Source organism: Geospiza fortis, unplaced genomic scaffold, assembly GCF_000277835.1.
Source record: "Geospiza fortis unplaced genomic scaffold, GeoFor_1.0 scaffold590, whole genome shotgun sequence".
NCBI lineage: Eukaryota > Metazoa > Chordata > Aves > Passeriformes > Thraupidae > Geospiza > Geospiza fortis.
In genome coordinates this window covers 836118-859699 of record NW_005054402.1, presented here as the reverse complement: position 1 = coordinate 859699, position 23582 = coordinate 836118, and the positions used below count along the sequence as shown (strand labels likewise).

General features: G+C 38.9%; 1 protein-coding gene across 1 annotated transcript in view; it reads left to right on the top strand.

Annotated features, from left to right (window-relative positions):
• The window catches only part of PPFIA1 (PTPRF interacting protein alpha 1), a 53359-nt gene extending 31240 nt beyond the window's left edge, over positions 1 to 22119 (top strand). Inside the window, exons 17-29 of the mRNA XM_031061177.1 lie at positions 2456 to 2485; positions 3204 to 3355; positions 3954 to 4126; positions 4239 to 4332; positions 10277 to 10358; positions 10479 to 10679; positions 13452 to 13627; positions 13722 to 13819; positions 14726 to 14901; positions 15402 to 15470; positions 16927 to 17092; positions 18324 to 18394; positions 19702 to 22119. Of these exons, the coding sequence (XP_030917037.1) occupies positions 2456 to 2485; positions 3204 to 3355; positions 3954 to 4126; positions 4239 to 4332; positions 10277 to 10358; positions 10479 to 10679; positions 13452 to 13627; positions 13722 to 13819; positions 14726 to 14901; positions 15402 to 15470; positions 16927 to 17092; positions 18324 to 18382 (1476 nt within the window). The 3' untranslated portion in view covers positions 18383 to 18394; positions 19702 to 22119. The remainder of the gene's footprint in view (positions 1 to 2455; positions 2486 to 3203; positions 3356 to 3953; positions 4127 to 4238; positions 4333 to 10276; positions 10359 to 10478; positions 10680 to 13451; positions 13628 to 13721; positions 13820 to 14725; positions 14902 to 15401; positions 15471 to 16926; positions 17093 to 18323; positions 18395 to 19701) is intronic.
• Positions 22120 to 23582: the final 1463 nt, after the last annotated feature.

Below are 23582 nucleotides of genomic sequence, written 5' to 3'. Positions count from 1 at the left end.
CTGGTGGGTACCCACGGCCTGCAGGCTCCTCCTGGGAGCGCTCCTGTTCGCTAGGAAACGGGCTGTTCTTTCCTCTCCTGCTTACTCAGCTGTATTTTTCCTTTCTCTAGGTTTTTCTACTGCTTCCTTTCAACTTCTATAAAAAGTGTAAGATACATAATGATTAGGAAAAACGTTCAGAGCTCGAGTCTATTATTTGGTCAACATCTCGTGCCTAAGTATTTATTCCTTCTGTTGTTATGGTCTTTCTTCAGACTCCTCTTTCTAGAAGAAATAATGTTTTCTTTTCAACCACTTTCTCCATCTGCTTTAAACTTTATTTTTAGCGGTCCAGTATTCCAGTAAACACCCAGCTAAAAAGTGATTTGCATATTAATCTTGAAGACTGGGATGGTATCACTGCTGTTTGAATATTAATGAGTGCTAGTGTCCTGTTTTAAGCTATTAAAGCCTGATAGGTAAAAGAAATACCTGTTAGAGCTTGTGGTTGATAAAGTAGTTTAGTCTTAGGAGTTCAGAGAGTAGAGAAAGATGTTTTCCTTCTTTTGACATTGCTATGACTGCTGAGGAAGATTAATCCTTCTAGGAGCTGCCTTATGCATGTGAACACATCTGTAAAATTAAGATACAAATCTCCCCCTTTCTTGTTTTACATAAGTGTTAAATAAAACGAACAGTTAAAACCAAATATTTCAGCTAAGTAGTTTTCCTGGCTTTTTAAAATTAATGTGCACATACACCAAGAAGTATTTTTTCATAAAAGGGAATAATTTTGCCTTCTTTGCATTAAAATAAAAATCATTGTACTAGCTCTAGCCATATGTCTAAGGGCAAGTAGTCTTCTAAAAAAAAGCTATTAAAATTCAGATTGTGGAGTATTTTATCTTCTAACATTTCACAATTATTAGTTAAGCTAAATACTTCTTATGCAGAAAACCATATACAAATTTAAGTAGCTCTTTTCTCCAAAACTGGACCAGGAGAATTGTGTCTGGTCTGAAATCCAATGCAATTGAAGAAAGTGAACTGTAATTAAGTTCCCTTTAGATCCTAATTGTGCATTGAAGTCACTTGATCTGGTGTTTGTGCTGTATTTGATAAGTTTTGTACCTGACAACTGATTTGTGAAAGCTTGAAATCAAGAATTAGAGAACAAGAGCTTTCTAGAAACTCTAGGAAGAGCTATCATGGATTATTATACTGAGTTCTGCTGTGTCTTCCAACGTTTTAATAGAGAGTTGCCTTAGGTTTTGATCATGTAGGCAAATGAGCTTAATGCCAGTGGTTATACAGCTCAGTCAGTTGAAAGCCCCTCATGATTAAAAAGCATCAACATGATAAATGGTGAAGCCTGCAGCTCTCTTGAGCAGTCCTTGTGGGCAGTTCATTCCATGTGGTGAACATTCTCATTTTTATGCTTATCAGATTTAATGGATGAAAGATCCAGTAATGGTAAAATGAGTCTGCAGTGCTTTGTCAAGAACTTGAGGAGGAGCTAGATCATCCTTAAAGGTCCCTTCTATGATTCAGTGAATTTGATTTAGTAATGTAGTACTCTACAGTCAGATTGAACAAAACTTTCCATATTAATGCTGCAACATTTACATGTATTCTAAATCAAAAACAATTAAAAGTTATCCTTTGTGGGAGGGAAACAACATCCCTCCCCCATGTCCCACTTCAAAGGGAACCAACTTTATTTTTGGTTGCAGGCTTTTTGAATAATGAGAGCTATTAAACAAATTATCTAAATTTAACTTTTGTCAGCATCAGTCTGAATAAGCTGTTTGTGTAACTCTTGCTCTGTGCACTGGCAGAGGTGAGCACTCCCTGGGGACTGAGGTACAGTGGATGGAGGATAAAATAAAAGTGGTGGTGAATTCCTGCTCAAGCATTCCAGCACTGGAAAGCTGGAAAAAGAACAGAATCCTGTTACTGTATAGAAATTGGCTATTGTTGGCACTCTTTGACATTATTAAAGTCTTGGCTGCTTTTTGTGCAGTGTAGGAAACAGCTGCAGGAATCCCAGGCTTGTGAGGAGGGATGAGTGCAGATGATTTATTAAGGCTCCTGTGGCTAACCTGGAGGTTCAAAACAGGTCTCACCTTTTCAAAGCAACACCTTGAACCCCCCCATACTTTATTGGGGTTTTTTTGCTGCACATATTTTGTGCTAATTTGCCAACGGTCCCAACACTCTCAAACATCTCTGGTACTTTGGTAGATAACCAACTCTAAGTATTTATTTCTTGCTTCCTTTTCCTCACTTTAGGGATACATTTACTAGTCTGTGATTTAAGGAGTACTTCATACCCAGTATCTCTCTGTGCCATTGTTGTAATTGTTGTTGATATTCTCCCCAAGGTGTGTTGTCTGTACTAGTTGTCTTAGTCTGTGCTACAGTTTACAATAAATACAGCTTTTCCAAATTTCTTTTCTTTGCATGCATCTGTCAGCCTAGTGATTTAAGGAAACACCGTAGAAAGGTAAAAAAATCTTTAGTTTATTTCATGGTGTGCCCCTTCATCTCCCTCTCTGTCCCCAAACTCATTAATGGATAACAGGAACATAAAGCATTTGCAGGGTAGCTCTGTAACAAAAGAAGATTATGGTTTATCATTTTAGCCTGAGTGTGGGTTTGTTTTGTGGATTTTTGTGTTTGTTTGCCTGTTTTTGCTGGTGTGGAGGACTGCTGTGCTGCTTTCTGTTTGCAACCACTGCTTTGTAGTCTTCATGCATCAGTGCTGAATTTTAAAAGCTGTCAGTGCACACACAAATAAGTTATTCTTTCTGTTCCTCAAACTTTTGTAGCCACAGGTGTGTAAAAAGTGACTTCACAGAGTCAATGATCTTGCTAATAATTCTTTCCACAGGTCTCTTTAGTTTTTCTGTCTTTGCACTTGCTTGAACTGGGGACAGGTATAATCATTTTATGGTGCTGAAGGCATTAATTTAGTTCTTAGCCCTATAAATGAATAAAAGATAAGTGCTACTTTCTCATTTCATGAATTTAGTTATTTGTCACTGAAGGTAACAAGAAATTCAGAAAGAAATCAAGCAAAAAATAGCTAACTGCAGAATGGTAAGGGCAAGAGAGATCCTTTAACACTAAAATAAGATTCTTCCTTTCACTGTTTTGTGTAGTGTTGCTATTGCCTTCATGTTTTGGCATTGCCCCTGAAGTTTTCCTTCCTTTCCCACCAGTCTCCAGCTTCCAGAGAAGAGGTACGAGATGACAAAACCACCATAAAATGTGAGACATCGCCCCCTTCCTCACCTCGCTCCTTGCGCCTGGACAGAGTCCAGAAAGGAGCTCTGCACACTGTGAGCCATGAAGATATCAGGGACATCAGGAAGTAAGTGAGCTGGCAATCACTCACACCTACCAGGAATTCAGTGCCCCACAGCATCAGGATAAAACCCCAAACTGCAGAGCTGTTCAGCCTGTAGGATTTTAGTCTGAGTGTTAAAGTGTTTCTCCAAAGTCAGGAGTGTGAACGCATAAATGGGTGACTGTTACCTCAGCATTAGGAATGTAGATTTTGCTAATGCTTAGAAATGGCTTCATGGGAATGCTTTTGGTACTCAAAGTTTGCATTAAGTTTTCTTCATGCTTGGGATATGAAAAATGTAACTCTTAACTCTTTTAAGTTTTTATTTAGCTATAAATTGAGAAATAACTTGCAAAATTGCCATCACTTTGATTGACAAGATACTCTTTTCAAAGTACCTAAGTATCTGAGATGGATTCCACTCAAGTATTTTGAACTTTGTCTGTCCCTTTCAGCCAGGAACTTGTGCCATCAACATTTCTTTTCATAATTCATAAAATTAAATGAAATTAAATGTCATTAGTGAGTTACTGAACTTCTATTAACTTGCACAGAACCCTGAACTTATCTCTGGTGAATTTGTTGTACATGGGCTCCTTTATGACTCTTTTTTTTGGTACAGTTCTACAGGTTCACAAGATGGCCAAACAAGTAATCCTAGTAGCAGTAACAGCAGCCAAGATTCCCTTCACAAAGCCCCCAAAAAGAAGGGGATCAAATCCTCCATTGGCCGCCTCTTTGGCAAGAAGGAAAAGGGACGACCTGGACAAGGAAGCAAGGAAGCTCTAGGACAAGGTTGGTTTGTTTTTTCTTACACAGTGAGAGAGATGGCCTTGAGGCTTGGGTTTTACACATTCCTGATCAGTAATATTACAAAGGATTTAATTGAATTTGGGGTCTTTCGTAGGTGGCCTGGGAGAAGCAGATGGTTCCTCTCAGGATGCATTAGGCCTCAGCAAACTTGGAGGTCAGGCAGAGAAAAACAGGAAAATGCAGAAAAAGTAAGTGATCAAATATTTTTAATCCTGTGTTATTCATGTGTTGCTTTGTTTAAAAATGCTGTGGTTTTATTTTTTAGTTTGGTTTTGGGGTATTTTTGCCTAATATGGTGCTATGGCTAATAAGCCTCTGTAGATTTTATCTTTTTTTTACTATTTTTCCAGAACATTAATAGCAGCATAGGTCATGGTAGATTTGAAAGGAATTCAAGCTGAAAACTTACAATTGGAGTGCTGTAATAAAGAAATTTGGAGATAGAAGTGGACTCTTAACAAATTCCCCCTAAATTTATTAGATTTCTTACCTGCTTTGAGAGGTATTAAATGTAATAAATTATAAATACCTTTAATTCAAATGGGAGATTTCCCAAAGTTGTCCTTGGCTGTTCTTTGCTGCTCCAGATTGTGGAGGAATTGTCAGAAGGGAAGCATGAGATGCTGTGGGCAGACATCCTTCCCTGTGTATGAATTTGCTGGATCCTTTCTCTGTCCCTTTGTGTTGCAGCTGCTGGCAACTTGTCTCTTCTCTAATTTTTTCACTTCTGTTTAAGATTGTCTGTTGAAATCTTTTTCTTTGCACCACATTGCCCTGGTTTCTTAAATTTTTTTTAAAATCAATTGTTACTATTTCATTTTTTATGGCACCTTGTATGCAGTTACCCTTTCCTAGTCATGAGAATTTTTTCTCTCTGTCCCAGAAAATCTTTAGTTTATTGCTCACCTTTGGAGTGTCTGTTTGCATGCTTTGTTGTTTCCAGACTTGGAACAGATGAAGCAAAGACTAATCATAGGTGAAAAAGAGATACTGCTGCTGGTAGAAATCCTGACTGGATGCTTATATGGGAATACAGGAAACACTCATATTTATATAAGTAGGATCAGGCATTCCTTGCATTTTTTTCTCCACTGCTGAGCCATATACCTTAAACTTCTGCTGCTTCTGTTCTGTTCAGAACAAAAAAACTGATGAAGGTCAGACTTGCTTTCTGAAGACAGACAGTAAATGTTGAAAAGAAAGAGTGCTAATTTTCCCTTTGAGAGGGATTTCTTGCAGTACCTAAGTTCTCTTAACTAATAAGAATAATGCCTGGTGGCTGCTAATGAAAACCAGCAGCGTGTTGGTTTGAAAAGTCAGAATGGAATGTGGGTTTGTTTGGATAACAGAAGGCTCAGCTGTTTTTCTTCAGACTGCTGCTCTGAAGGCAATCATATATTATTATGATCTGGTATTTTCCCTTTTCTACAGTGCTTTAAAGTCATACCACATCTTGGTTGAATAAATAGTTTTAGTCTGGTCATATCTAAGGAGTGGTAAGGTCTGTTCTTTGAGCAATATAGGTATTTCTCAATACCAGCCACAAGTTTCATTCTCAAGTGAAACAATCCATACTGTCTTGCTTTAAGAAATGCAAGAAGTGCAGTTGCAGATAAATCATGGCTTTTCTTGTAAACATTCTGCTTTTCAAAAATGTGCTGGTATTACTTAGAGTATAATTTATGGCTGCATGTTGCAGATTGCTTAAAAGGCAGCTGTCTCTATTAAACAAATGAAATCTTTTAGTTTGGAATTGCTTTCCTTAGCTCTTCCAAAGCCCCTCTCCATCTCTTCCACAGCCCAGTTAGGTACTGGAGGGGGCTTTAAGGTCTCCCTGGAGCCTTCTGTTTTCTATCACTGAATGAAATGAAAACAGTCTAGATCTATCATTTGAAAAACCCCAAATAAGATGGTGTCATGCCATTGTTCAGAATCCTGAGGGGTGTTCTGAACATGGGAAGCACTATTATCACAAGGGGGTCAAAAATCCCTTCCTGCCTTCTTGAGATGCTCCTTATCAAAAAGAAAAAGTGGCAGAGGTGCTCTGAATTGTTTTTCACTCTGATATTGGAGGAGGGTGGGTTAAAACAAATTCTGCCTGGCTGTTTGCTTACAAAACCTTGTATTCAGCAAAAAGAATTCCAGCTACCTGAATGCTTGGAACAACAAGAGCTCATTCTATTTATAGCTGTCTCTAATCCCTATTTGCTCATTTATCTTTCTGATTTCTGCTTGCATGTGCACAAACAGGCTGAGGGCAGTGTTCAGTGTCTGCTAACAAAAATGTATTTAGAGTTACAGAATTAAATTACAGTACACATTATTTGTCTGGTTTTGTATGCCTTTGAGTTTGGTTTAATCCTAGTTTTATATTTGTCTTTCATTATTTTATTTTCCTTTTGTTTACCATTTGATGTGGTAGTGCAAAATCAGGGTAAGTTTGTATTTGTTTATATTAGGATTGTTGTGCAAGTATGATTAAGCTAGTTTGGATTTTTTAGCAATATATTAAACCCTCTATCCTTTCTTCAAAAAAGTCTGATCATAAGAGGAAATACTAGATTCAAAAGAATATATTGTGAAAATGTGTTGCTGAAATAAATCCAGTGTCACCTAGTTCAGTGTGAAAGCTAGTTTGATGTCTTGTCTAAATTTGCATGGTGTGAGCTTTTATAGTGCAAATATTAAACCCTCTTAGATTAGTTTTGTAATCTGGGATTTGAAAGTTGTTTAGCAATAGTAGGTACTTGTGTTTCCAAGGTAGATGTATTTCTGTAGAAGTGTTGTTTGGTGTTTACTAAACCCAAGTGGTTCATAGTGCTGTGTTCATCTCCTGTGTGAGCTGTGGTAGTGACAGTGTTTGCCACAACTGTGTTTGTGCTTTTCTGGCTACAGCACCACCAGCTTAGTACTGTATTCATCAAAAAGGAAGGCAACCCTAAATTTAAGAGAACTGTCACACACAAAGCACTTACTACATCCCCAAACTCAGTCTACAATAAGGATATTAACTTTCCCCTGATGCTCTGCCTATTTCCATCTCATGTTTTACAGCTGTTGCTTCTCAGTTTTTACACCCTGAAGCTCTGTCGCTTCCATCACTATCACTCCCTTCCCCACACTGCAGTGTTTACTGTTTCTGAGCTTCTTCCAAGTCAGTCCTCTTCAGTTCTGTCCAAGAAATCTGGGATGCAGCATTCCCCTCTGGCTATGAGCTCTCCATGTATCCATTCCCATGCTGTCCTAATCCAGGGGCCAAGTGATCCAGGCTGCTTTATTTTCCTTGTGGGGTGAGCGTGTGCCCTCCTGCCAGGAGCCCTTCTGAGCACAGATGCTTCACATGGTCTCTGGAGGGTCCTGTGCACTCTGCTGCATCAGGTACCACCTGCAGCTTTGACATCATTTCTCACTCCCTGTGACCATAGCTTTTGTCCTCCCCAGCTGCTGTGAGATGCCTCTGGAATGTGTCTAACAGTGAGCCTTTCCCCCTTGCAGCAGCATGTTTGGGCTCCTGTTCCAAGGGAAGCTCAGCCAGGTGTTTTATTAAATCTCCAGACATCTCTCCCTTGGTTTTGTCACCCAGGAGTTATTCCAGTAGCCAACTACTCTTTTGGCTCTCTTTTATCCTTCACAGGGCCAGGTTTGTACCAGCTGTTAATGCTGCTGACACCACTGCAGTATTTTTTCCTCACAAATATTCTGGATTTGGCACCTATTTCCTAACTGGATGGTAAAAATAATGGTTGAGCTGTGAGACTCAGTTGGCTGGGCAGTTGTGATCTCTCAGGGATCTGATCACATTTTACTGGAATGCAGTGAGTGCCTTGGTGGAGTTTGAAGGGAATAGTGGGAAAAGAGTCCTCTGCTATAGGAAGAAAACATCAATACATCATTTGCAGATGAAACAGCAGCTGCTTCTGAATTCTTCCTATGAGATGTTTTGTGCCTGGGCTACATCTTGAGCTTTGGGGTTAAGGATTTCCTGTGCAAGCAAGTTTTTTATCTCTCACTGCATATGAACAAATTCTGCAATTAATTTTCCGCTTCATGGTTGCTTTCCTCTTTGGATCCATTGAATAATTTCTGCATAAACTCATCTCATAAACATTTTTTCTTTGTTTGTTTTTATTTTTATGTGTTTTCCTCCATCACATAATTATTTTCTTCCTACATTACCACCATGAGTTTTAAGTGTGCATCACAACCCCTCCTTACATTTTTGATGTATTCCTTGTATTCTACTCCAAAGGATTCACTGTTTCATGGTTACCATGAAGTACACAATGAGACTTATAGAACTACCAGAAATGACACTGATATTCTCTGAACTCCACACAATACAACCACCAAAAAGGAAGGCATAGACACCAATTTGGAAGCTAAAGTACTTGGAAGAAACTTTGTGTTCCTTTCTGGCAAATACAGTATTAAGCACTTTATTCTGTTCTTACCAAACATGTTTCATGTGATCTTACTAATTTATTTTTCTAATTTTTAAATATTTAAACAACAAAGAAGCAGAACGAAATGTGTTCAGGGCTAATTAATTGTGGAATGAATGTAATGTGTTCCACAGTAGCAGGGAAATAGCTGATCCTTTATTCCAAATCCAGAAATATGTGTCTTTTTGAAATGTACAAGTGTGTCTAAGCTTTGAGAGTCTGTTTTGGTAGTCAAATTCAGCTGCTGACTGCTGAACACTGTTCCCCCTTAATGGATGGATCCCAAAATGGTACCTGAATGATTATTTGTAACCAGTTGTCTGGCAGTGCCTTGCTTCCTCCCCCTTTCCCATTCCTGGGAAGCACATTTAATTAGCACAAATTACTGGGAGGTTCTTCCAGAGCAATAGGAATTTATTGGTGTGCAGGTGAAAAAGTGCTATCTACTGATAAAGCAGTGCTAGTATATTTATTGCTTCATTATTGCTTTTTAATATTTAGTTATCTACCAATATAACATGAGGATCCCAGATATGTCTAAAAGAGCTGAATGCTGCATTTCCATTTTGTAGGAGTAGCAAAACAGCTCCTTGTCTGTCAGTAATCACTCTTCAAGGTGCCTTGTGTATTTTAATACCTATAACTTCTAAAACTGTTATTATCTTAGATCTATCCAGGGAGACAGTTCAAAAGGCAAGGAGATTTTATTTGATTGAAATAGTGAGGAAATGGTAAATACATAATGTAAGGTCTTGACTCTGTAGTATTGCTGCATATCTTAATTCTACACTTGCAGGCATGAATAAAGAACAGAAAAATCAGTCTAATTAGGTGCAGTTGTTTTTTCAGATTTTCAAAGGACAATGAGTGGAGATTTAATCATATATAACTGGCTTTCAAAGGCAGTGTAAAAATGCTTTTTTTAGGCTTTCTCCATGTTTTCAGCCAGACATATCCAAGCAGCATTGCATGCTTATACCCGCAGTGCTAGTTTTTGTCCTTTGGTTTATTAAACATTTTTGGCAGCTATTTATAGGGAGCTTGTGAGCTTCCATTGTCTCTGGGAGCTGAATTGTCAATATGAAATTTCAGGGGCTTCTGTTTCAGCACAACAAAGGAAATGGTGTCATCAGGGGAGATGAAAGCTGAGTTTCAGTACACAGCCTGTCAGGACAGAATTGCCAAACACAACTCTGGTTGTGTGAAGCTGTGCCAGACGTTCTGACAGGCTGATGTTCACCAGTGGAATGGTCACTGTCCCAGTGTCCAGCCCTGACAGCATGATGGACAGGCGTGTCTGATGGGCTCGTGTGTGGCCACAGGTTTCAAATCTGCACACGCTGAGGAGAAATGACTGCTTTGGTTCAGCTTTGCTGGGCAGAAAACTGAGCAGCTGAGAATCTCATTGCCAAATAAGCCTGACATCTTCACTTTGGGCTGGGAGTGTCAGTAGTGACTTCAGAAACTGGGTTATGAAAGGCAAGATCCGTGTCTCTGCTGCTCTCATATTTCCTGCTCAGCTCAGCTTTCATCCCTGCATAGTCCCTGTACGTGTGCTGCCTCAGGAGTTGTGTCATATCAGGCTGGCTGGAAAAGAAATAAGTTAATTATTGGAAAGAAGATCGTGAAGTGAGTCCAGTGCTGGAATTGTAACATCCATTATAACTAATGACTGTTTCTGTAATTGTAGGCATGAGTTGCTGGAGGAAGCCAGAAGACAAGGTTTGCCTTTTGCACAGTGGGATGGGCCCACTGTGGTGGTGTGGCTGGAGGTGAGTGTTCCTCCCAAAATGAATAAAAAGCCCCCTCAACGTACAGACTTGTAAAGACTGGGTGGGTTTGGAGGCAGGAATGTTTTCCACATCCTGTTTACTTCCCTCTCTGTGTTGCAGCTGTGGGTGGGGATGCCAGCCTGGTACGTGGCTGCCTGCCGAGCCAATGTGAAAAGCGGTGCTATCATGTCAGCCCTGTCTGACACGGAAATCCAGCGGGAAATCGGCATCAGCAATCCCCTGCACAGGCTCAAGCTCCGCCTGGCCATCCAGGAAATCATGTCCCTAACCAGCCCCTCTGCCCCTCCCACCTCGAGGACGGTAAGCAAACTTACTTGTGCAGCAATAAACACCTAGAATTTCCCCATGTTAGACTGTGAACTTAGAACTGAACTTGTATTAAGAATTTCTGGAAAGGAACACATTATTTAAATATAGGCTGTTCCTTCCTTTCATGGAAATTAACTAAAGGAATAACTGCAATTTTCTTTCTCGAGGAATAGAGAAGTTTATTTCAGTCTAAGTGTGTAATCCAAAGGATTTAGAGTATGTGTTATTTTGGCCTCCAGAGAATTTAAAATACAGATGAAATCTACAAGTGTGTACAGAAATTTGTAGGATCGTTGGAGGCTCTTTTAATGTAGCTGTAAAGCCATTAACTCCAAATAATTCAGACTACATGATCTAGGAGGCACCTGTCTCTCTCTAGTAAATTTAGGCATGTAGTGGGAATTTTCTCTCATGAGCCTGTCTGCTCTGCAGTCTAAAGTTATTCCTGGGGCTATGTGCTAGGCTACAAATGTATTTTTCGGATTAGAGCAGAGCAGAGTGTTTACCCGTTAATGAAATCCTGTCAGCTGTTTCTGCTGCTCAGTTTTGTTAATATCTGTGAAGGAAGTTGATCCTGTGAGTAGGCTTTTATTGCATGCCATGACTGTCAGTAGCTGTAGCTGACTAGAGACCATTGCTTTGCCCATGCCTGCTCCTTACATGTACCGATTGCTTATCTGTTCTGCAACCTCTCCTCTTTGTTACTGCTTTCCTTTCACTGGATGGGATTGATTCCCTGTGGGCTCATGTTAGACCACGGGAAATGTCTGGGTAACACATGAAGAGATGGAAAATCTTACAGCCACACAACAAACGGTTAGTTTACAGTGTTGCCACTTCTCTTCCTTAGAGTGCTTTTTCCACTTCTTGAACATTTGAATCAAGTACCTTTTGGTCTTTTTTTTTCTTTTTTCTTTTTTTTTTTTTGTTTCCTTCAAATTAATGCACTAAAATTCTGGATCATTGCTTCTTCTAACTATTAACCTTGCAATCTGCATCTTGATAGCTTTTTTCCCAGAAGGGAAGAAGAAAAAAAATCAATGTTGATAAGATTGTAAACAAAACTCTAATCTGTAAAATGGAGCTCTGACTTGATTGACAAATAGACAAATTGAATTATTGGTGCAGAAATTTCTTCTCTCCAGAAAACTTAATCAGTAGATGGGGTTTGCAACTTCTCATACAAAAATAAGTGCCTTGTGTATAATTTTTTACATTGCATGATGCTTGGTTTATCTAGATTTTTTTTTTGGTAGGCAGTAGATTTAGAGTCTTGCAGTGCACCATTAACTTTGACCTCCTTACTAAACTTAACCACTAATATGTGTGTGTTCTTTTGCTTTCCTAACCACCTAACAGGAAGATGAGGAGGGAAGCTGGGCTCAGGTTGGAAACTTTATCTCATATTACAGACTGTATGTAAACTGTCACAATCATTAGAGCATGAAAGAATCTGTTTTTCCTTTAGGCCAGCATCTTTTAATGATTCTGGGTGTGACCTGGGGATTGGGAGAGGGGGAAACTGCAGCCTTATCTCTCTACCATGCACACTTGGGAAATACATGTGATTTAAATATTTTAGTGTTTTGGTGGGGGATGGCTCTCTGAGGAAGCCAGAATTCCAAGAGAAATATCTGCTCTATGTAGAATGTCCCTGTCCAACCCAGCCACCATCCCAGGTGTGCCACAGGATACCCTGGGCCTGGATGGTTAAGTAGATTTCTATGCACTAATTCTGTAATTCCCCTTGATTGATTGTTTTGCCTTAAAGTGGTGGCAAATCCTAATTGTATTCTCAGGCATTGATGTAGCTGAGTATTTATACAGGGATAGAAAGGTAACTTGGGATTTACCCATGATCCATATCTTTGCACAGTGTGGGCTCTTCTTTCTTGGCTGCCCTCCAGCTTAAAGCTGCTTTAAGTCCCATTAACTACATCTCAACTACTCATTTGTTGATTGTCAGTGATAACAAGTCCAGAATAAGGAGCTCTTTCACTCTTCCATATTCTGATGGCTTGGAGAGGTGCATTTCCTTGTGGCTTTGTTCCTTTCTGGAAGGTGCTTCCTTTAGAGGAGAAATAAAGCTTTTGCCTTTTAACAGAAAAATCTCAATTATTAAGCTTTTGAAAAAAGGAGCTCCTCGGTTTTGTTGCTCAAGGAGTGATTAGATGTATGATTACAAACTCTATAGATGTTTTCTCTAAAAAAATGCCTGGTGATTTGCAGATCAAAACTGTAATGAGAAAAGTCTCTTTTGGGATAAGGACTAGCATTTAGAATGGCTTGTTCTTTGGTAACAGGGTTTTATCAGTTTCTGAAAACAGCTAACTGTATATAAAAAGGCCTGCAGTTATTTTTCTGATATCTTTTCTTTATAAAGTCACAAGAAAAATAAGATTCCCCCCCAGTTTTCAAGAGCAAGAGTATTTACAACATCTCAACACAATGAAATTCTATGGCTTTTGCTATCCAACCATGTAGATTAGTCTTTCTGTAAAATTTTATTAGCTCTTGCATATTTTGTCACGCTAGTTCTTGATATAAATTGAGGCAGTTTTACTTGCTGATGTGAATATCTGAACTTGCTTTTCTCCATGAGGGTGACTTCTTTGTAAAACACACATGTAGTATTCAGTATTCTGATGTGATTATCTTTACAGGCTAAGAATCAAATAAGCGATTTCTTTAAACTGTGCTGTCTACAACAACTTTTCTTTTCTCATTTCAATAAGCATGTCCCTTAATTTTTTTTCAAACCAGACATTAGCCTATGGTGACATGAACCACGAGTGGATTGGCAATGAGTGGCTGCCAAGCCTGGGGCTCCCTCAGTACCGCAGCTACTTCATGGAATGTCTGGTGGATGCTCGGATGCTGGACCACTTAACTAAAAAAGACCTGCGTGGGCAGCTGAAAATGGTGGACAGCTTTCACAGGTAACAAGGCTGAAGCTAGAGACCTCACCCACAGTTAAGTGTTTCCATTATCTCTAAATATTTTTTCTGATTTTTTTTTCTCTGCTCCAAACAGGAACAGTTTTCAGTGTGGAATTATGTGCCTCCGAAGACTGAATTATGATCGAAAAGAACTGGAAAGAAAAAGAGAAGAAAGCCAGAATGAAATTAAGGGTAAGTGCATTGTGTTCACCTCAGTCTGATTCTGCCATGTTTTCACTGATCAGCCTCAAAGATTCCTAAACAAAGAAAAGGCTTTAGAGGATGGAACCATTTATAATATATCAAGTGTTAAATGCACAAGGCATGTCTGGATGTAGGCCCTGAACACTGAATGATAAACCACATCATTAAATCACTTACTTATGCCACAAATGTGAACATTTTTGAAACTCATACTGCTCTGAAGTTTGAAATGAAATGTTTTAGGAGAATGAGAGTTAAGAACATGTTTGGGGAGGGGTGTCCTTATTTTCTTCTTTTCCCCCTGTTTTGACATAACTTGACATCTGCATAGTTTTATTGTTGCTTGTGGCTGGTAACTTTTATTGTCCAGCAGTTGATGAAAAAATATCCAAGGGACTTAGGTAATTATATCTTCCAGATTAATGATGATTCTTGTACAAAAGAGAAGGAGTAAGAGAAAGTAGGGTGGGAATTCATGATTTTCCAAGATTTGCCATAGTAATTTTGTTCCCTGCTTAATATCAGAAGCATTTTTTGATATCCCAGTCTAAAAACTTGCTTAGAAGTTTCTGTCCCTGCTCTTTCCTTTTCCTTTCAAATCATTGATAACTTTTTGGTGGTTAACTTGGTAATTGTGCCTGAGATAATTCCCAGCAGCAAGCCAGGATTGTGGCTGGTGGGTTGCTTTTCACCTCCCAAATGGAATGGGTGCATCTCTTGCATGTAGAGAATTGCTCCTTGGAATATTTAAGTTACGGTGTGAAATGTCTTCCAGCAGACTTCTAATATGTTTCCTTTCCACTCCACTCCAATCATGCAGTTCATGACTGTGGATGATTTGGTTCAGAGAAGTGATGCTGTAATGAGTCTGGCACTGTGTTTTTGCCTGCCTAGATGTCCTGGTGTGGAGCAATGAGAGGATGATCCGCTGGGTGGTGTCCATCGGCCTTAAGGAATACGCCAATAACCTGCAGGAGAGCGGCGTTCACGGCGCGCTTGTGGCCTTAGATGAATCCTTTGATTACAATGCATTGGCTCTCCTGCTGCAAATCCCCACTCAAAACACACAGGTAACCAAGGACGAGGCACTTTAGGCCTCCAAGGAAGGTTAAAAATGGATGCAAAGTTGTCCATTGTCACACACAAGACAAAAAATCGTGCTTTGCTAATGGTTTTCCAGTTGTTAATAACAATTCTCATTGGTAAATTTGCTTGAGAAAAAAATTGTTTGAATATTTTCTTCACAGCCCATCTTCACAACAGTAGTGTAAAACTCATCATTTTTGTTGTTTGCTAGTTTTTACTCTGAAATAATTAAGTTTGAGTCAGAGTCATGACCTTTCATATCACAAATAGAGGAGTGCTGTTAAGTTTTCCTTAAATTTTTAATAAGTTACAAATTAAATTGTAACTTTTCAAGTACTGACCTTTCAAGTATGAAGCGTGTTTATTAATCTGATAAGAAAGCACTAAACACTTTGGGTCCTATTAAGTTTTTAAAATCATTATAGGTTACTAATTACTAATCTTTTGGAATTTACTTCCATTTCTTTCATACCACAAACTTCAGGCTCGTGCTGTTCTGGAGAGGGAATTCAATAACCTCCTTGCTATGGGCACTGACAGAAGACTTGATGAAGTAAGTTACTTGAGTTGTTGACCCATTTTATGGTCCTGGAAACTTAATCAGAACTGCTCAGTGAAAGAATTTAGCCTGAATCTCTCTTCAAGCTTTTGACAGAACAGTGACAGAAACTTTAACTTGAAACTCCTTGTCTCTGATGCTTTCTAAATACAGCAGGGTTTGTGTATTTTGGTGAGATGACTTTGAATATGAAAGTATTGTGAAGATTTGCAATCTAGCTTGTGTGGTTAATGTTGAATAACAGCATTTTGGGCTGAATCCTCTTTATCTAAAATATGGGAAAATTAGTGACCAGCATTGCAATGAACAAGCTGTGATAGAGAAAGGCACTTTATCCTAAAGAGCAGTATTTCAAAGAGCTTTGAGTGGTTTTTAAGAAATGTTCTGTTAATTTTGATTCATACTGGTGCAGAAGACCACCAGGTATGTTTACACATCAAAGGAATTTCTGTTGGGCAGCCTGTGCTCTCATTGTACAAATTGTGCAGATCTTATTGTACAAATTGTATAAAACTCTCTAAGTGTGTAGCTGTTCTGTGCACCCACAGCATGGAGGAGAGAGTGTTGTATCTTTTACCTTGTAGGTTGCTCAGTGAACAGATTCAAGTGGTGTTACTTCCCCAGGAGAGCCTTAATTAGCTTCATGCTGCCTCATCCTTGGTGCTGATGGGATTTGATGTGGTAGCACATGTAGGCAAAAGTGTTGCAGATTAAGGCTGAAGTGACCAAACCCTTCTGTGGTTAACCAGCTCAGGAAACCAGTCTCAGAAACATTGGTGCTGGGATGAGGAAGAGGACAGGGGAAGGGGAAGCTCCTGACAGCTCTGTTCCCATGTGCATCTCTACCAAGGTTTTAACAACCCATCAGAAAGCATTGATGGTTTTCTAAAGTATTTTTCTTGGAGATTTCAAACTGCAAAAGGAACTCTAAGGAACAGATGTTTGCTCTGTTCTAGTGGCACAGGGCAGTTTGATCATGAAGATCTCTCCAAATAATATAGACACTTATCTCCTAATTGTACAAGGGAATAAATATGAGCATTCAAAGGATTGAACTGGTTCTAAATGGGAAGCTGGCAGATGGAGCTGCCCAGTGGGTATATTTGCATTGACACAATATTTTCTCTACCAAAGACTTTTCTGGAAGTGTATTTAACTGTATTTACTAAGTGTAGCATTATATTTCTGAGATGGGAGTATTGCTTGAAAGATGCAGATATATTAATGGGGGAAGGAAAATGCACTTGGGTAATTAAATTACATTTACCCAAGTGCTTAAGGAAAACCCTGCTTAGCAATGCAGTATTTAATACACTTACTTTTTGTTTCCTCACAATTGCCTTCTTCAGTGGTGATACACTTACTTAAGTTTGTCAGTAATCCTTTTAATGTCAGTAACAATCCCCAATAACACTTTTTGCACTGCTAATGTTGTTTGTCAATATGACAGGATGATGATAAGAGCTTTAGGAGAGCACCTTCGTGGAGAAAGAAGTTTAGACCAAAGGACATAAGAGGTTTAACTGCTGGATCAGCAGAGACTCTTCCTGCAAATTTCAGAGTTACAACCTCAATGTCTTCACCCTCTATGCAGCCAAAGAAGATGCAGATTGATGGTATTGATTTTGTATAATTTTAAGCATGATGTTCTTTTTTTTTGCCTGAGATTCCAGGGGAATTAAGTCCAAATGACCTTTTTGCTGCATAAAAGCATCTGCCTTGTGCATGGTTGTATTTATAACACTGTGTTTAACCATAGGGTGCTTTGTCATTTCAGGAAGCTGTACTAGAGGTGGAGTTTCTTTTTTACATCACTAGGAGAATCATAGCTAGAAGTAAATGTAATTTAGGAAAATAAAATGACAGCTTAGTAGGAGTCTTTTAATCATGATGCATAATTTCTGATTAGCAGCAGTTAGACCAATATGAACCCCACTTCTGAAATGCACTAAAATGCATTCAAAACTGATGTGAGTAAACCTCCCCAGATAATTTTGAGATGAGTAAAACTTCAGTAATGGGTGCATTACCTCCCCTGCAGTGATCACTTCAGTATTGACCAGACTTGAAATCACTGTTTTATTTATTGCTGTGTACTTAATGATCTTTGGGCATATGTGTGCACACACAGATATGAGTTAAAAAAACCCAAACCAACAAAAGCAGACCCTAAAAATCCCACCTGGAAGTGGAGGTTGATTACCTGTCACATGAGGGATCTTGTCTGTTTAAAAACCATATCTGTAGCAACATAAGAATAAACTTTGGCTTGAATTTAGTTTACAAAAGACACATAGAAACAAATATGAAATTTTTTTTATTGGAACAGACTGGGTGAGAACACAATCTGTTGGAGTTGCCTCAGGTTCTGAAAACTCTTATTTATTCATAAAGCTCAAAAAACCAATTTTTGCATCTGATGCTACTCTCAGTAAGCTCTTCTAAATTTTAGGTACTGTCACTAGCACAAAATATTTACCAAAATTCTTGCGGAAAATTCTGTAAATGAAAGTAGGTTAAGCCTTTACCATGTAAAACCACTTTCTTTTTTAAATATTAGACATTTACAAACTACATAAAGTGGTAAATAACTTAGAAAATCACCTTTGCCAATTTCTCTGTGCTAGTTGGCAAGCAGATTTTTTTAGAATGTTTTTTGTTAGCCTGTGGAACAAGAAGTGGTTAATATGCAAACTGTAAAATAAATTCTGCTTTTCTAACTTGTAACCTTAGAGTTGGGTGAGTACCAAAGCTGTAATCACCATTGCTGTGGAGGGTTTTTTTTTTTGTTTTGAAAACTAACATGCATGCTGTGTTCTGCATGTCTTCCCGTGCTTCTTGGAATAGGCAGTGTATCAGGAACACAAAGATTGGATTCTGCCACAGTAAGGACCTACTCCTGTTAAAGCCTTCTCCTGGTGAGTAAAGCTGATAGGAATAACACTGAAGCAGCTATTTATGCAATAAAGCAGCAGGGATTTTCCTACAGTGGTTTTACACACTTAGAAAATAGTCCAGATTTTCAGGGTAGGTCATTATATTGGAAATCCCAAGTTTATTTCATACAATAAGACTGACTGTTGAAATACTGGGTTTTGTCAGAACTGTGTTCCTGTGAGGTTTTTAAAACAGTTTCAAAAAGGACGTGTGCTAAACAGCTCTGTAGAAAGTGTTGAAATCAAAGGCTGGATGAAGCACAGCTAGTGGAAGTTGGGATGAGGGAAGAGAATAAATTAGGGATGAAAAGAAAATAATCCATATGTGACACTGCAGCTCAGATTGCTGATCTCTCACAGTCGTTGCTTGGTCAGAGCTGTCCCACTAAAACCTGCTTCAGTACTGAATTGTTACAGGGATAATTGCAGTTTTCCAGTTCCTGGACACTCCATACCACTATGATTGCTTGGGCTGGCTGCTTGGATTTAGCTACCTGCAGCCTCAGTTTGGGGAGCAGTGCTGTTGATGTGTTGTAACACAAAATCCATGTATTCTGGCTTGTGAAAGAGCTGTAGTCCTGTCTTTCTCCAGGATCTGGAATGTTTTTTCAGCAGCCTCTGCTGTATTTTCTCATGGCACAGTAGTTCTCTCATTTTGCAAGCAAGACCAAAAATTATTTTTTTTTAATTACAATGAATTTAAGAAAATAAACTCAGTGGCTCTTTCCCCCTCACTGATATCTTTCATGGACTGTAAATTGCCTGTCTTCTCTGCTTGCAGTGTCTTTCTTCTTACTGGTAGCATCCCTTCCAACTCATGTCTTTCCTTCCTCAAATTCAGAACCTTTTTGCATGTATGAGTTGAGTTCTAAAGAGTTCTTACATGTGAAATGCTGACAGAGGAAACTCCTGCACGTAGCAGCTCAGACCACACGAGTGTGTCAGTTCATACATAATCACAGGGGCTCTCTTTAAAGTATTTTTAGTTGCAAGAAACTGAAGTCTCTTCCCCAGATTCTCCTCCCTGGTTCAGGATTTTCTGTAGTCAGATGATGTGGGATGGAAATCCTCCTGGCAGAAACATTTGCCCTCATTGCTTTATTTGCATTGCAGCTGGAGATTGCAGGAGGCAATAAAATGATATCCAGCATGGCATGGCAGTAATTCAGTGCATCACTGCTGAGCTGTTTGTGACAATCTTGGAATGCAATGGTGGTTAAAACCTGCTAATGGAATCTTCTGTGTTTTTTTTTCTTTTTGTGTGTTGTTTTTGTTTGTTGTTTTTGCAGTTTACCCACACTATTTCTACCGGTGATATGCAGCATTTTGAACATTTGGAACCCTTAACCTGTTAATACTTGTTAAATGGACACTTTGAGATATTTTATTACAGAGTTTTTAATTAGCAAATAAATTCATGAGTACTATAGAGAAAATATTTTAGAATCTAAATGTTTCTTATATTTATGTGACTTGTCATTTATATAGTTACTTACTTTTTCTGTTTCTATTCAGTCTACAAATCAAATCATTGCTGATTTTTTATTCTAATTTTAGTCTTTCCAGCTGAATGTACTGTAATGCTTGTATGTATATGTCCCTATGAGCAATATAGGGTTTTTGTAAATTATGCAGTAACTGTAATTATCATTGTTTTTTAATAATGAAACTGAAGGTGAAAAGGATTTTAATACCTTTGTAAAAGTATCATGACACCGAGCAGTATATATTTTGTCTTTTGGAGCGCTTAGCTTAGATCTGAAAACAAGTCCAGCTTTTTTTCAGGTGAGCCTTTGTTGACGTAGGAGGGACGGTACACGAGTGTTGTTCTCCTCAGAGCTGTACCTTTCCACACAGAGGATGTGTCAAGTAGTGGCAATTTGTCTTTATTTAAAGTAGAAGTGGTTGGAAAAGCTGGGAGGAACTCCTCAGCCTGCAGGACGCATTGTAGGAGCGATTGCCTCAGTGCTCACACCCTCTGCTGTGTTTGTGCAGCGACTCTGCGCAGTGACTCAAAACAAGCCATAAACCGAGGACTCTTTTTGTTTTTGCTTTTCCTTCCCCGAGGAAGATAGACTTCATAATGATTCCTGGTCATGAGCCACAGGCCACAGAGAGGTTTTTTTTTTGTCCTAGACTTTTTTGCTTGAAAACACTTGGTGGAAAGATGCTGGTGGAACCAGTTTTAATGGACCAATCCTAAAGCACTGCAGCCTCCTGTCAAATGAGTAGTGAAAGATGAAGGTACAATGGGCTGAAAACTAAAGCAGTGCATCTTCTAATAAAGGCCTTACTTTTCTTATATAAGTCATCCTATGTGTTTTGTAAACTTGTTCTAAAGACTTGTCTGGACTTTAATTTGGATGGTTGTAGCCATTTTGGACTGTATGAGTAGAAAATGTATCTGACACTTGTAAATGGCATATTAAAAAGCCAGCAAGAATCTGTTCAGATGGTGCATTATTTATTATGCAACAATATATATAGCATGTCTTTTTTCTTATTGTTTTCCACTTTTAACTTGCTTGTAAAACTGAAATTCATTGTTACTGTTCTGTTTTTCTATTAATCTTTTGTGTATTTTCAGATTATGTAACAATATGTACAGTCTACTTTTGAACTATTTTTATCACAGTATTATTTATTGCTTTCAATAAAGTACTGATGCATTTTCCACTGCCTAAAACACTATGGAAAAGCTAAGATCTAATTGTATGCAGGCAGAAACTTTGCAGTGAGTGGATATTGTCAATAAAGCATCTTAATGATTGTTTGCTGCCCTGTAGATCTGGTTTCAAATGATGACCTTTTTCCAGGAGCAAAAATATTCAATTAGATGTGACATTTTCTTTGGAATTGTTTGAGTTCACATGCATTAATATCAGTTTTCTGGAAAAAAAACTGCTTTATTGCCTACTTCTACTCATCTTTAGAGCTATGATTTGCTTTTAAAAATAATAAACCAGACCTGACACACAACTTCAGTGTATTCTGGTCCACGTGGTGAAGATGGAAATGCTGTCCTAGACAGCAGCAACAGTTCCTTTGGTAATAAAATGAAATCATGGCCATAGTGATATTTGGGGAGAAACATAGGACTTGAGGGAACCAGTGCAAAATGGGGTCACAATAGGGCTGTTCATGTTAATGTTGATATATTTGTAAACCATTTCATTGAGTAGAAGACAGAGGGATGAAGTTGCAGAATGATGAAAGGAGTAGTAAAGCATATTTCATCATGTCCTCCAGATCAACAGCAGGACGTGGAATGCCTGGAGAAACACTGCCATGGATGCTCTAAACCTTGTTCAGTGGTGCATCTCTGTTTGTCTGGCTTGTCTGTACGAGTTGCTGTCTGTCCATTTGCAGTCTCTTTTATATTCTCAGAGAATCTATCTTTCTAGAAAAAAACCCTAAAATGGAACTGCAGAAGGAAATCCTGACTCACTGCTCAGCTAAACTTTGCTGTTTAGAGAAACCTTGCCTAGGCGTTGCTGGTCACTGATGTGAGTGATAGTAGGTGTTCAAAGTCATGTATTGTTGCTTCTCAAAAGTGAAACCAATGCGGGATAGACTTGTAAAATGTGAACAGAAACTGCGTTTTTTATTTTGAGGCTGTAAAACCTTAACTGTTATGGAACAATGGAACTGACATGAGAGGTAGAATAAATGAGTGAAATGGCGAAAGCTTTCACAAACTGGCAAAACTGTGTGCGGTGACTTCCTTCTGAGTTACACAGCAGAGCTGTGCTGGAGAGATCCAGAAAAACGTGTCTTGCTCAATTTTAATAACTCCCACACACCCTGCTGAAACAAAACTGCACATGGAAAAGGCACCTGGGTCTGTTACAGTGAGCTTTAGATAACGCTTGATTAAAAACAATGTTTTGTAAATTGCCAAATGTCTTTAAAGTCTTCAGTTGGAAAGAGGGCTGTAAAAATTAAACTCTGCATCCTGTCTGCATGCTTCAGAATTATCTGAGTGAACTTTAAACTTGCAATTTTTGCATGTCTAAAGGACAGGGACTCTCAAAACAGATGTTTTAACTCTGTCTTTTAAACTGCTGTAGTAGTGTCTTGTCTTGTGGACAGTTGTGATTTATCATGCCAAGATTTGGAGAACAGGTAAATTAGTTCAAAGCAGAATTTATTTTTAGAGCTTGGTAGGCTAGAGATTGAGAGGGAGGGGCAGCAAAATTAATTTTCAGGTAAATAAAAATTGACACTATATGTTTGGGAGTGGTATTTTAAAAGAAACCAAAGAGTTACTTTGCCTTTAAAAGGAAAGTTTTTCACTTCCCACTGTCAGGGAAGTTTTGGTGCATGTTATTCAACATTTTGTTAATTTCAATGTTTGTAAATAGTAGGGGACTTGGGAGGGAAAGGGCAATTGCAGTTAACTGAGGTGGCAGTACCTTTTGGTTTTACAGGAGACGTTGGAACAGATGGGTGAAAAGTGATAAATAAATGTGGCTGGTATTTCTACCTGTACATGGAGGGACAGGTAAAGACTCCAAAAAGACACAGAAGAGACAGAAGTAATGCCCAAAGGATTGAGGTTCTCTGCATGTGTGTTCTCCTCTAGCAGACAGCGTTTTTAGAATAAATTCAGCCCTTTTCAAATATGATGTATTCGGTTTTTGGGGTAAATTGCATCACATGTAATCCTGGATGAAGTAACGGACCTATCTATGACATGAACTGGCTACATTTGGAATTAAGTTGTTGTGTTCACCTGGATTTTTTATCATCTTGCCCTCTATTACAGCCTGAATTTGTGTGTTTATCTGTAGAAATAGCGTTCCTTGGGGTCTTCCCCTCGTTTAGAAGGTGCGAACAAACCAGCACCTCATTCCACAGTGTTTTAAACTCCCGTAGTTCCCATTTTGGCATCCGTTTCATTTGGATCGGATCCCGACCACGGGGGAACAACCTCTTGCCCACTGATAAAAAGCGATGAAAACCCCTGGGGCCGGACTAGACGCGACTTCCAAAACATGACGGTGCAAAAGTGAGTACTAAAAAACAAAGAAGGATGCTCACAACTGCACCAGCAACTCCCCTGTGGCCATTTTAAAACTACTGATGCTGCATTTTTTGAAAGAAAGGGGGGACGGAGCAGCTCCAGAAATAAGTACGCTTTATGGTTGTTGGAGCGGCCCGCAGGCCG